At 32.7% G+C, this 13,577-nt stretch overlaps 2 protein-coding genes across 2 annotated transcripts; both read right to left on the reverse strand.

Annotated features, from left to right (window-relative positions):
- Window positions 1-971: 971 nt before the first annotated feature.
- LOC144378367 (olfactory receptor 6C2-like) lies at window positions 972-1,910 on the reverse strand. The gene has a single exon (XM_078052388.1). It carries the CDS (start codon window positions 1,908-1,910, stop codon window positions 972-974), a length of 939 nt encoding a protein of 312 aa, XP_077908514.1.
- Window positions 1,911-9,469: 7,559 nt separating this feature from the next.
- Window positions 9,470-10,408, reverse strand: LOC101977262 (olfactory receptor 6C2). The gene has a single exon (XM_005342234.2). The coding sequence runs from the start codon at window positions 10,406-10,408 to the stop codon at window positions 9,470-9,472; it is 939 nt and encodes a 312-aa protein (XP_005342291.2).
- Between the last annotated feature and the right edge of the window lie 3,169 nt (window positions 10,409-13,577).

Raw genomic sequence — 13,577 nt, forward strand, 5'->3', positions numbered from 1 at the left:
CAGGTTATGTAAAGAACTCAAAATACTTAACACCAGTAAAAAAGTAATAACCAAATCAATAAAGGGGCTAATAAACCAAACATGTACATTTGTAATTTGCTTTGAACACTAACTCTAATTTTTGAGCATTTTCTTTTTGTTCCCTTCATCTTAATTGCAATTGATATTAGTATTTTTATTTTTTCCTAGTTTTATTATTCTATATCCTTGATATCTTCAAAAAATTATTTTGTATATTTTATGTATTAATTTAACTAGTTTTCATATTTGTGAAAATGTAAAATTTGGTGTTCTAATTCACTTTCATGCTTCTATTCTGAAATCCATAATATGTGTTTTTATGTGTATATTGCTTTAAATTAAATGTATATTTTTAAGTAATATTGCTCTTCTATATTAGAAAATAGCACATAAGTCTTCTCAGTGATTGTGAAGAAATCTCTATTTCTTCAAGTATGAATAATCAACTCCTGTTGATACCTCATTTTCTAATTATTTTAATTTTCTTTGAATGCCTTATTTGTTTTAATATATTTTACCATGTCTCTGAAGTTTGTGTTGTTGCTGTTTTGATTGTTGCATTTGTGTTATTCATTTTGTAACTTGCATTACAGGAAGACAGTGAATGGCACTATTTGCCATTTAATTTAACTCATAGATAATTTATATAATTTTAAATATTATCTTTCCTTCCCTAGATCAATGCTATTTCCTTCACTTCTCTAACTCAGAAATAAGAAAAACTTAACACCTTGGAAATTATAAATTTTAGTTTCACAGTGATGGAAAACACAATGCATGAATTTGATTTGAAATAATAAAGAGTTTAATAAAGATGAGATCAGGATTAAATATTAATTGTCACTGAGAAGGCTAATCTGAATGAAATGTAGAAAGGCAATGAGGAAGTAACTTAGAAGCAGTACTAAAAGAATTACAGAATGCTTTATTTTACTTATTCATCAAAACTTCTACTTCTTTGAGAGAAATACAATCTTTTTTATGCAGTCAATGAAAACATGTTTCACTTGCTTATTTCTCAAGGTGTAAATGAAAGGGTTCAGCAAGGGTGCTATAGAAGTGTTGAGAACTGAAATTCCTTTATTTATGGACACCTCTTCTTTTGCTGATGGATTGATGTAGATGAAGATGCAGCTACCATAGGTGATGGAAAGCACAATCCTGTGAGATGAACAGGTGGAAAAGGCCTTTTTCCTTTGCTGAACAGAGGGGAATCTCAGAATGGTCTTGATGATGGATGTGTAGGACAGAACCACAAAGACTAAGGTAATAATGAGGGTGAATACAGCCACAATGATAACCATCTGTTCTAATATCCATGTGTCTGAGCAGGAGATCTTTAGGAGGGGACTTGCATCACAACTGAAATGATCAATGGCACTAGAATCACAGAATTCAAGCTGGAGGCCTAAGCTAAGGGGTGGGACAATAATCATCAAGCCAGAAACCCAGCAGGAGAGGACTAATAAGGTGCACACTCTGTTGTTCATGATGGTCATATAATGAAGGGGTTTACAGATGGCCACATAGCGATCATAGGACATGGCTGCCAGGAGAAAAAATTCTGTTGTTCCAAAGAGAAAAACAAAAAATATTTGAGTTGCACAAGCATTGTAAGTAACAGTATTGTCTCCAGTTGATAAACTGTACAGGAATCGATGGATACAGACAGTAGTAAATGAAACTTCTAGGAAGGAAAAGTTTCTGAGGAAGAAGTACATAGGAGTCTTAAGATGGGGATCTACCAGTGTGAGGGTGATAATAGTCAGGTTCCCTGTTACACTCAACATGTAGGTGAGCAACAGGAAGATAAACAGCAGAACTTTCAGTTTTGGGTCATCTGTCAGTCCCAGTAGGATGAAAGTGGTTATTGCTGTGTGGTTCCTCATCATTGTACATTGATATTTACCTAATCCTTATATAAAAACCAAGATTTCATAAAGAGAAACATTCAAATTCTACAACAAAAAGGTGTGCATATAGAAGCCAAGCAAACCAGCCTATATTTTCTTCTCCTTTTACATCATAATTAATATTTTTATTATTTCAATAGAAATCCTGAATTGTATGTGTCTGACCAGTGGAGATTTTCTTAAGGGTTCATGGTTTTTTAGAACAATCCAACTTTTTCTTTCATAGTTTGCTCCCTTTAGAATTTACAAATGTACTTTATTTGTCACATACAAATCGTTAGATGGACTGAATTTCCAGATGGTTAAGAAAAATATGATTCTCCTGGGTAGCTAATATTCTTTGTCCAATAGAACCCTGGATACCCGGCCTATCCATGTAACTAAGAGCATGGATTCTCTTTACTTGTTACTATCTGGGGATTGATGCAAAGGTAAGATGCATTTCTCTTGAAAAACAAACAAGTGATAAAGACAACAACAGGATTCCTTATAGTGGAAATTTCAGTACCTATTGATGATTGGATGTAGAACTATTTGACTTACATGTGAGAAAATGCTATGTCTAAGGTATTAAAAAAGAGTGCTTTCTTATGAATACATTTATGCTCAATTACTTGACTGTTTCTCTCAAAGCTTCTGATGTTATTATATATATTTAATATCACAGAATATAGCCTTGTAGGATGTGTGTTATTGCATGATGTTTTCAATTCATTTGAAAAATACCAATTTTCTCCTCAGTTCTTCTTCATCCCATTGAGGTCTTAACTAGCTGTGTTGGGACTTTCACTTGCAATTCCCTATAGATTTCGTATCACTCCAAAGACTTCATTTTGTTGAAGTTAGTGGCACATTTTAGTTTTATCTTGCCTAAAATTACCTCAGCATCAAAAAGAAGATACTAGTCATTCTTTAAATGGGTCCCATGCCATCATTCTAATTTTCCTTGTAGCTTTATATTGATATTTTTAGTGTCTCTTTTTACTCTTCATTTTTCTCTATTCACATGTGAAATATTGGTGCTCCCCAATATTCTTCTTGCAGACATCTCACTTCTTGTGTTCTGTTTGTTATTCTTCTTTACTATGCTTTCCATGAATAATTTCACGAATTAATTTGCTTTATCATTTATATGATGTTCTCCAAAGATGAGATCTATAGAATATAGCATATAGGTCATTCCTGGGTGTCTGCACTGTATTGTTTCCAGGACCCTCCATGGATACCAAGCCTGAAGATGCTCTAAACATTACAATTTGTGTGTCCACATCTCAATTAACATATGCTCTAAAAGATTTGCCTTATTTTCTTCCAGTGTTAAATACTTTTTGATATAAAAAGAATTTTATCTTTTTGCTTAACCTGCAAGGTTCTTTATGGAAAGTAGCTTCTTTGATTTTCTCACTTCAGCACTTCTCATTTTCTTACCTGTTTTCCTTAGGGCTTGAGTTCCACTAACACTGACTACTTGAAACTCTTCATATTTTCTCCATGCTTTCTCCTCTGCACAGGCTATCCTTTTGATTAATGCCTATTAGTCCCTCATGGATCCCTGTAGGTATCAGTTCTTTCAAATAAACTTTATTCATGAACTCAAAGCATGTGAAATTGTGCTCCTATGGTATTTCCAAGTACCTGTTGTTTATTCAGTTGTGGAGTATATCACATTGTATTATGCTTTGCACTGTAATTATATTTCTCTTGGATTTAAATATATATATATATTTAGTTGTAAATGGACATAATATGTTTATTTTGTTAATTTGTTTTTTTTTTTTTAATGTGGTGCTGTGGATCAAACCTAGTACCCACACAGGCCAAGCCTGTACTCTACTACTGAACCTCTGCCCTAGCCCTCTCCTGTATGTTTCTGTAAATTTCTCTAAAGTAGAAACAATATTTTATATGCTATTAAGTTTTCTTATATTTGGCTTATATTGTAAACTTAGGGATAAAACAAAGCAGCATTGTCTATATCCTGGCTATATACTCCTTAATGCTTATCTGGTCATTTGATTCAAAGTCCATATTTACATATACACTTCAAAATACTCTTTTATTTTGAATACTTCTTAAACAAAGGCCTGAATAGCACAGCTCTACACTCTGCAGAGTTTTTTCCAGCCTTGATCTACTTCTGCCTGTACCCTTAATAACTAATTCCCTGTCTGCAGCTGTTGTTTTGTTTTCTTATTTCCAATAACTTCTTTCCTAATCTCTTCCTTGTTAGGCACTTAGTTAAGGTTAGCCCCCTTTTTTTTACGTAATTTCTTCCCATATATCATTTTTTTGGAACTGTAATTGTTCCACACTGTATATATATATATATATATACAACCACCTACTGCATGTCTAAAGATTTAATCTCCTAAGAGAGACTTTGCATTGTCTTTCTAAAATCAACTGTGATCTACATGAATAATATAAACAGGTACCTTTAAGAAGCTCAGGAATATCCAAATATTCTCAAGGTTATTAGATTTTTAGGGTTGAGAGAAAAATATATTCTAAGAACAGGAAATTTATTCTTTCTGTGTTATAGCCTTTGTAGCTACAAAAAGAATGCATGATACATAACACATGTTTAATAATTTTTGAAGAAATGGTTTGATGTACCTTTATATATTTTAACTTGTATTTCAATCTTTCAAAAAATAGAGAATGTTTCAGATGATACTTATATCTAAAAGGTTTACTTTGTGATGTCTAGAAGATTAGAATTATTGATAAATCTTGTGAGTATAACCCAGATATTTTTTTTTTAAATTTACTTTTCTATGTATATCCCAAAATGTGTTTCTCTCATACTAATACTCCAAAAACATGGGCTGATATAACCAGAATGTATTATGTAAACATCTTTTTTAATATATATAATTAATTCTACTTATATTTATATCCATATTAAAATGTTCATTTAGCTATTCAGTTCTTTCTATTTTCCATAATCATCTTCACCAGTAGTGTTTCTAGAGAAAAAGTGATGTTTGCCACAGAAACAAATAAATAAACCTACCTTTTGTAAAGGGAAAAATAATTCCATCAAATTTCTATGGCCAGGAATAGTTACAGTCTGAGGAACTGTTATTTGAATTTCTTGACTGCCCAGGTTTTCTCCTCTTTTCTCCATTCTTATCCATAAATTCACCTAAATGGTATGGAATTATAAATCTCTTAGGGTTCAGCACTTTCCAGGTAAGGAACACAATTGTGCAATAGCACTAGATCTCTCTTCTGCAAAGAGTAGGAACCAGGTACGGGATGAAGTAAAGGCTGAGTGGGCAAGAAAAGTTCAAGTTTTTAAAAACTTCTCTTTTCTGGTGACTTTGCTATCCTTCAGGGGGTGTGACCTTAGCTTACCATCTTTGTTACACTGGAAATATGGAGTGTTTGGAGTCTTATAGTAAAAATTACTTCTGACTACTCAGCTTTCTAAAAACTAATATTAAGTTGTAAACTACAATGAGATGTCACCTTACATCTATCTATTAGCAATAATAAAAATATGTTTTCATGAGGATGTGAAGAAATTGGGATCTGCATACTTTTGGTGGAAATGTAACCTTGTATAGATACTATAGAAAATGTTAAGAAGTTTCCTCAGAAAATGGGCAATAGAGTGACTATCTGATCTAGCATTTCCATTTTTGTCATATTTCAAAAAGAATAGAAATAAATATCCCAAAGAAAAGTCTGCAATCCTGTGTTCTTTGCAGCTAAAAATAGCAAAGATACAGAAACAAGATGTCCATCAATAGATAAACAGACTAAAAGAAAATGTGATGCACATGTGTGTGCACACACACACACACAGTGAAATATTATCCAAATTTATAAAGAAGGAAATCCTGCAATATGTAACAACATGAATAATCTGGAAGACATTATCAAAGTGAAATAAGTTACAGAAGGCAAATATTGTGTGATTCTTCTTGCATGAAGTATCTAACACACTCAGATTCAAAGAAAGAGAGTTAGAGGGGTGATTGCCAGCAGCAGAGGAAGGGGAAATGGAGAGCTGTTCTGTTGCTATAAAATTCCAGTATGGAAGATAAGTAAGTCTAGAGATCTTAAAGTCAAAAATTATCTCCTTAATTATTTAACAAGATAGTTTTTCCTTTTGTGCTTTTAAAGACTTTCATATAGTCCTTTACTGAAACTCTAAATTTCATCTATTTTTCTCCTCAGAAACGCAATATCATTTTCATTTCTCTCTTCACATATTATTTGAGTAGGGGTAAATATGTCTTCTTCTTTTGCATAAAAATGAACTCTTTTAATTCCCCTAAGACTTTTGGTTTCATCTTCTCAGAAATCATTTCACCAATGCAGGATTGGGAAAACTGTGACTAAGGTAATGTTTGTTTTATAACATCCATTCTCCATACGTCTCTCTCAAACTCCCAGTTCCTTTTGCCAGTCTCCTTAGGTATAATAATGATGTGTCTACTGCACAGAATGCTCCACTCTGCCATTGTCTTGGCCAGTGTTTCCAAGAAATGAAGTGCTTTGGATCTTTTCATCCCCCTCCCTCTTATTAATTCCCTCAGGGATTGATTGCACATGACTGTTGGCAAACACAAAGCAAGTTAGTTCAAATAAATCTATCCCATACAGAATCTACCTTTTACAAGGCACCAGGCTAGGTTCCACATCATGGAATTCATTAACCTGTACTAAAACTCTCACCCTCATTTTCTGTAATGCATTACTTTTGTAATTTGAACTAGAATTATCAAGGATATTTTCACAAATATAGAAATTTGGGGGAATTAGGCAGATAATAAATTTTCACTAGAAAGCCAAGGAGTGAGGTTAAATGTTAGAAGAGAAAATAGAAGCTAGAATAATTGCAGTACAATTATTAAGAGTTTCATATGCATATTAAAGTTTGAGAATCACCAAGGCAATTAAAGATTAGTGTTAATCACTGAAATTGTCATCTTCACACCCCATCAGTGCTGTTCTTTATGCCATAAACCATCTCTTAATTTATATATTTGCATTATAATTTAGACACAAATGAAGGATGACTAAAATATTAATAGAGTTCTTTTACCTGCATTACAGGCTTTCTTTTGTTGATGTAATCTCTGATCATTACATGTAGTTTTCATATAGAGGAACAGACTGTGCTTCTGTTAATGGAGCAATAATTGCCCCTAGTCAGTCAGCATCAATTATTTATAATGCTAGCATTTAACATATGCACCATCTGAAAACATGGTCTCTTGGGCTTTGGGTATTTCCCTATCATTGAATGAAAGCATATTTCCCCAGGGGATAGCAGTTTGTTTTAGATATTTTTAACTCAGTTTGCTTTTTAAAAATTCCTGCAAATAACATGAGTCCCATGAGTCTGGAAAAGTGACTTCTTCCTTCCTATGGACATGTGCCTTAGAAAATCCCATGTGGTGTGTATGGCAAGGCTCAGCATGATTTAATAATCTTGTGCAGTGAATAATGAGCAAGTGAAAGTTCTTGCAATAGAAAGTAATTTGTCTCATTTAGTTATTAAGGGGACAATTTCATTTAAAAAATAGGAGATATTGGATTATCTCTACTTAAATTTTTATTCTAAAATAATATTTCCAATTTAGAAAATGTTGAAATTTTCAGCAATATAATATTCTTTGTGGTACATTTTCCAAGGATTTGGAAGACACACTTCAGAGTGTCTTAAATTACACAGCACGGATAACTACAAATTGCTGGATCAGTGACTACAGATAGATGCTTAAATATGCCTGATCAAGACAATAGTGTAGTTAAGACTCTGTTGAATAATTTAAAAACATGGTCAATACAATATTCTATATTAAAGAGTTGAAGCAAAGCTTCACAAAATTACAGGAAAATTCACCAACAAACATGTCTTTACCTTATCTCTCAAAAGAGAAAGTATTTCTCATGTCTGCCTTAGATTACTAACTCTTGATATTTTTTTTTATTATTATTTTGGCTGGCAGCTCCTAGTGGGTTTAACTGTATTTTGTTAAGGAAGATGTTTTTTGTCCTGGCAATCACTTAAATTGCTCTGTAGGCATGATTTGGAGAGTCTTGAGTTTTTCTAGTTTTCCATTTTAACAGAGTATGTGCATATCTTTAGAAACTCTTTCTTACTTTGAATATTAGAATCATTTTCTTTGCTCTGCATAATTCTGGTAAGAAAATTTGAGAGGGAGAAAAAATAATTTTCTTTGGGTTGAAAAGAGTGGTTTTCTGATCCTTAAGAGCAGGCAGTTAATATTTTTACTCCTCAAATAATGATATTTATGTTTTCTTCTCTATCTCAGAGAAGCACATTCAGATTACTTTAATTAAAAGTTAAGTATCCTTAGTGTTGAAGTTCAAATATGATTTACTGAATCTTCTGTGTAAATTAGCTTTGGCAAAGCAATTAAAATAGGCAGCAGCCAAAACACCTTTCTTGAGGCAATCAGATAGTGATTAGGAACAAGTTAGAGGGAAGGTGCTTGCCTTAATGGTGTCAGGATGGGGTGGGGGGCCAGCACAAGTATGATTCAATTGCCCATTATGCCTGTTAATAAAATATTTCATTGAAAATATTTTATTGAATCCACCATGATAAAATATTTGATAAAGTATCTGGTACATGTGAAAATTCTAATTGACAAAAATTACTATGTATACAGAGATTTTTAAAATCAGAATTTACATCTGAAAACAGGAGAACATGTATAAGGTGGACATTATTTGTTCTATATACAAACAATGGTTCTCCCTATTACTTTGTGTTTGGAGACTTCCGGCTCATTTCTTCTAGTTATTCATAAAATATAAAATAAGTTATTGTTAACTACAGTATCCCTATTCTATAGAATATTTTCTGTGTACTTGGGTACCACATATATTTACTGTGTACTTGGATACCACTTTTCATATGCCATTATATTCTTCATTCCCAGTTCTAGTAATCATTATTATACAATCTGATCAACTTAATTTTTTAACATTCACATATGAGAAAGAATACATAATATTTGTCTATCTGCATGTGACTTGTTTTATTTTGCCTATTTTTCTTTAGTTATATCCATCTTTTGGCATATGATATCATTACTTTTATGGTTGAATAATCTCTCTTGAATTCTAATTCACATGATAGGCTATTAGTGCACAGAAATACTAATGAGTTTTGTACATTGGTTTTGTATCATTCAATTTTGCTGAATTAATTTTAGCTCCAATAGTTTTTAATGGAGTTTTGTAGATTTTCTGTACATGAGAACATATTGCCTTACAAACAATGACAATATGATTTCCTCTTTACCAACTTAGATGCCCTTTAGATGTTGGAAATTGTATATTTCAGTTTCACAGTGATGGAAACCACAATGCATGAATTTGATTTGAAATAATAAAGACTTTAATAAAGATGAGATCAAGATGAAATATTAAATGTCATTGAGAAGGCTAATCTGATTGAAATGTAGAAAGGCAATGATGAAGTAACTTAGAAGCAGTACAAAAAGAATTACAGAATGTTTTACTCTACTTATTCATCAAAACTTTTACTTCTTTGAGAGAAACATAATCTTCTTTATGGAGTCATTAAAAGCATGTTTTACTTGCTTGTTTCTCAAGGTGTAAATGAAAGGGTTCAGCAAGGGTGCTATAGAAGTGTTGAGAACTGAAATTCCTTTATTTATGGACACCTCTTCTTTTGCTGATGGCTTGATGTAGATGAAGATGCAGCTGCCATAGGTGATGGAAAGCACAATCATGTGAGATGAACAGGTGGAAAAGGCCTTTTTCCTTTGCTGAACAGAGGGGAGTCTCAGAATGTTCCTGATGATGTATGTGTAGGACAGAACTACGAAAACTAAGGTGATAATGAGGGCAAATACAGCCACAATGATAACCATCTGTTCTAATATCCATGTGTCTGAGCAGGAGATCTTTAGGAGGGGACTTGCATCACAGCTGAAATGATCAATGGCATTAGAATCACAGAATTCAAGCTGGAGACCTATGCTAAGTGGTGGGACAATAATCATCAAGCCAGATACCCAGCAGGAGAGGACTAATAAGGGGCACACTCTGTTGTTCATGATGGTCATGTAATGAAGGGGTTTACAGATGGCCACATAGCGATCATAAGACATGGCTGCCAGGAGAAAAAATTCTGTTGCTCCAAAGAGAAAAACAAAAAATACTTGACTTACACAAGCATTGTAGGTAACAGTATTATCTCCAGTTGATAAACTGTACAGGAATCGAGGGATACAGACAGTAGTAAATGAAACTTCTAGGAAGGAAAAGTTTCTGAGGAAGAAGTACATAGGTGTCTTAAGATGGGGATCCACCAGGGTGAGGATGATAATAGTCAGGTTCCCTGTTACACTCAACATGTAGGTGAGCAACAGGAAGATAAACAGCAGAACTTTCAGTTTTGGGTCATCTGTCAGTCCCAGCAGGATGAAAGTGGTTATTGCTGTGTGGTTCCTCATCATTGTACATTGATATTTACCTAATCCTTATATAAAAACCAAGATTTCATAAACAGAAACATATTCAAATTCTACAACAAAAGGTGTGCATATAGAAGCCAAGCAAATCAGCCTATATTTTTCCTCTCCTTTTACATCATAATTAATATTTTTATTATTTCAATAGCAATCCTGAATTTTGTGTGTATGAATAGTGGAAATTTCCTTAAGGGTTCATGCTTTTGTAGAACAATCCAACTTTTTCTTTGATAATTTGCTCCCTTTAGAATTTACAAATGTACTTTATTGGTCACATACAAATCATTAGATGGACTGGATTTCCAGATGGTTAAGAAAAATATTTTACTCCTGGGTAGCTAATATTCTTTGTCCAATAGAACCCTGGATACCCGGCCTATCCATGTAACTAAGAGCATGGATTCTCTTGTTCTATCTTGGGATTGTTATAAAGGTAAGATACATTTTTCTTGAAAAACAAACAAGTGATAAAGACAACAACAGGATTCCTTATAGTGGAAATTGTAGTACCTATGGATGGTTGGATGTAGAACTATTTTACTTATAGTGTAAGAAAGTGTTATGTCCAAGGTATTAAAAAAAGAGTGATTTCTTATGCATACATTCATGTTCAGTTACTTCACTGTTGTCCCTCTTCCTCTCAAAGTTTCAGATGTTAATATATATTTAATATCATAGAATATAGCCGTCTAGGCTGTGTGTTATTTGCATGATGTTTTAAATTCATTTAACAACATACAAGTTTCTCCTCAGTTCTTCTTCATCCCATTGAGATCTTAACTAGCTGTGTTGGGACTTTCACCTGCAATTCCCTATAGATTTCCTAACTCTCCAAAGACTTCATTTTTGTTGAAGCTAATGGCACATTTTAGTTTTTATCTTGCCTAAAATTGCCACAGCATCAAAAAAGCAAAGATTAGTCATTCTTTAAATGGGTCCCATGCTTTTATTCTCATTTTCCTTCTAGCTTTATATTGCTATTTTTAGTGTCTCTTTTTACTCTTCACTTTTCTCTATTCATATGTGAAATATTGGTGCTCCCCAATATTCTACTTTCAGACATCTCACTTCTTATATTCTGTTTGTTATTTCTTCTTTTACTATGCTTTCCATGAGTAATTTCACGAATTAATTTGCTTTTTCATTTATATGATGTTCTCCAAAGATGAGATCTATAGAATATAGCATATAGGTCATTCCTGGGTGTCTGCACTGTATTGTTTCCAGGACCCTCCATAGATACCAAGCCTGAAGATGCTCTAAACATTACAATTTGTGTCTCCACATCTCAATAACCATATGCACTAAAAGATTTGCTTTATCTTCTACCAGTGTTAACTACTTTTTGATATAGAAAGAATTATTTTTTGCTTAACCTGCAAGGCTCTTTATGGAAAGTAGCTTCTTTGATTTTCTCACTTCAGCACTTCTCATTTTCTTACCTGTCTTCCTTAGGGCTTGAGTTCCACTAACACTGACTACTTGAAATTCTTCATATTTTCTCCATGCTTTCTCCTCTGCACAGGCTATCCTTTTGATTAATGCCTATTAGTCCCTCATGGATCCCTGTAGGTATCAGTTCTTTCAAAAAATCTTTATTCATGAACTCAAAGGACATGAAATTGTGCTCCTAAGGATCTGCTGTTTATTCAGTCATGGAATATATCACATTGTATTATGCTTTGCACTGTAATTATATTTCTCCTGTATTTTTAAAAATATATTTATTTGTAGATGGACACAATACCTTTTTTTGTTTATTTTTAGTTTTTTTTTTAATGTGGTGCTAGGGATCAAACCTAGTACCCACTCATGCCAAGCCTGTACTCTACTACTGAGCCTCTTTCCTAGCCATCTCCTGTACATTTCTGTAAATTTCTCTAAAGTACAAACAATATTTTATATGCTATTAAATTTCCTTATATTTGGCTTATATAGTAAACTTAGGGATGAAACATTAGGATTGTCTATATCCTGGCTGTATACTCCCTAATACTTATCTGGTCATTTGATTCAGAGTCCATATTTACATATACACTTCAAACTACTCTTGTATTTTGAATATTTCTTAAAATAGAGGCCTGAATAGGCCCAGTTCTACACTCTACAGAGTTTTTCCCAGCCTTGATCTACTTCTTCCTTTACCCTTAATAACTAATTCCCTGTCAGCAGCTGCTGTTTGCTTTCTTATTTCCAATAACTTATTTCCTAACCTCTTCCTCCTTGTTAGGCAGTTAGTTAAGGTTTGCTCTTTTTAACATAATTGCTTCCCATATATCATTTTTTGGAACTGAAATTGTTCCACATTTTGAGATATATATATATATATATATTGTTCCACATTTTGAGATATATATATATATCTCAAAATGTGGAACAATTTCATATATATATGAAACCACCTACTACATGTCTAAAGATTTAATCTCCTAAGAGAGACTTTGTATTGTCTTTCTAAAATCAGCCATGATCCACATGCATAATATAAAGTGGTACCTTCAAGAAGCTCAGGAATATCCAAATATTCTTAAGGTTATCAGATGTTTAGGATTGAGAGAAAATAAACTCTAAGAACAGGAAATTTGTTCTTTCTCTGTTATAGCCTTTGTAACTACAAAAAGAGTGCATGATACATAACACATGTTTAATAATTTTTGAAGAAATCGTTTGATGTACCTTTATATATTTTAACTTCTATTTTAATCTTTCAAAAAGTAGAGAATGTTTCAGATGTTACTTATATCTAAAAGACTTACTTTGTGATGTCTAGAAGATTAGAATTATTGATAAATCTTGTGTGTATAACCCAGGTATTTTTTTAAAATTTATTTTTGTATCTATATCCAAAAATGTGTTTCTCTCATACTGATACTCCAATTACATATGCTGATATGTTATTAGTTTAAACATCTTTTCATATTTATAGTATTAATTCTACTTACGTTTATATCCATATTAAAATGTTCATTTAGCTATTGAGTTCTTTGTATTTTACATAATCATCTTCAGCGGTAGTGTTTCTAGAGAAAAGGTGAGGATTGCCACAGAGATAAATAAATAAACCTACCTTTTGTAAAGGGAAAAATAGTGCTATCAGATTCCTATGCCCAGGAATAGTTACAGTCTGAGGATCTGTTATTTGACTTTTCTT

The sequence above is a fragment of the Ictidomys tridecemlineatus genome, chromosome 6 (assembly GCF_052094955.1).
Source record: "Ictidomys tridecemlineatus isolate mIctTri1 chromosome 6, mIctTri1.hap1, whole genome shotgun sequence".
NCBI classification, from domain to species: domain Eukaryota; kingdom Metazoa; phylum Chordata; class Mammalia; order Rodentia; family Sciuridae; genus Ictidomys; species Ictidomys tridecemlineatus.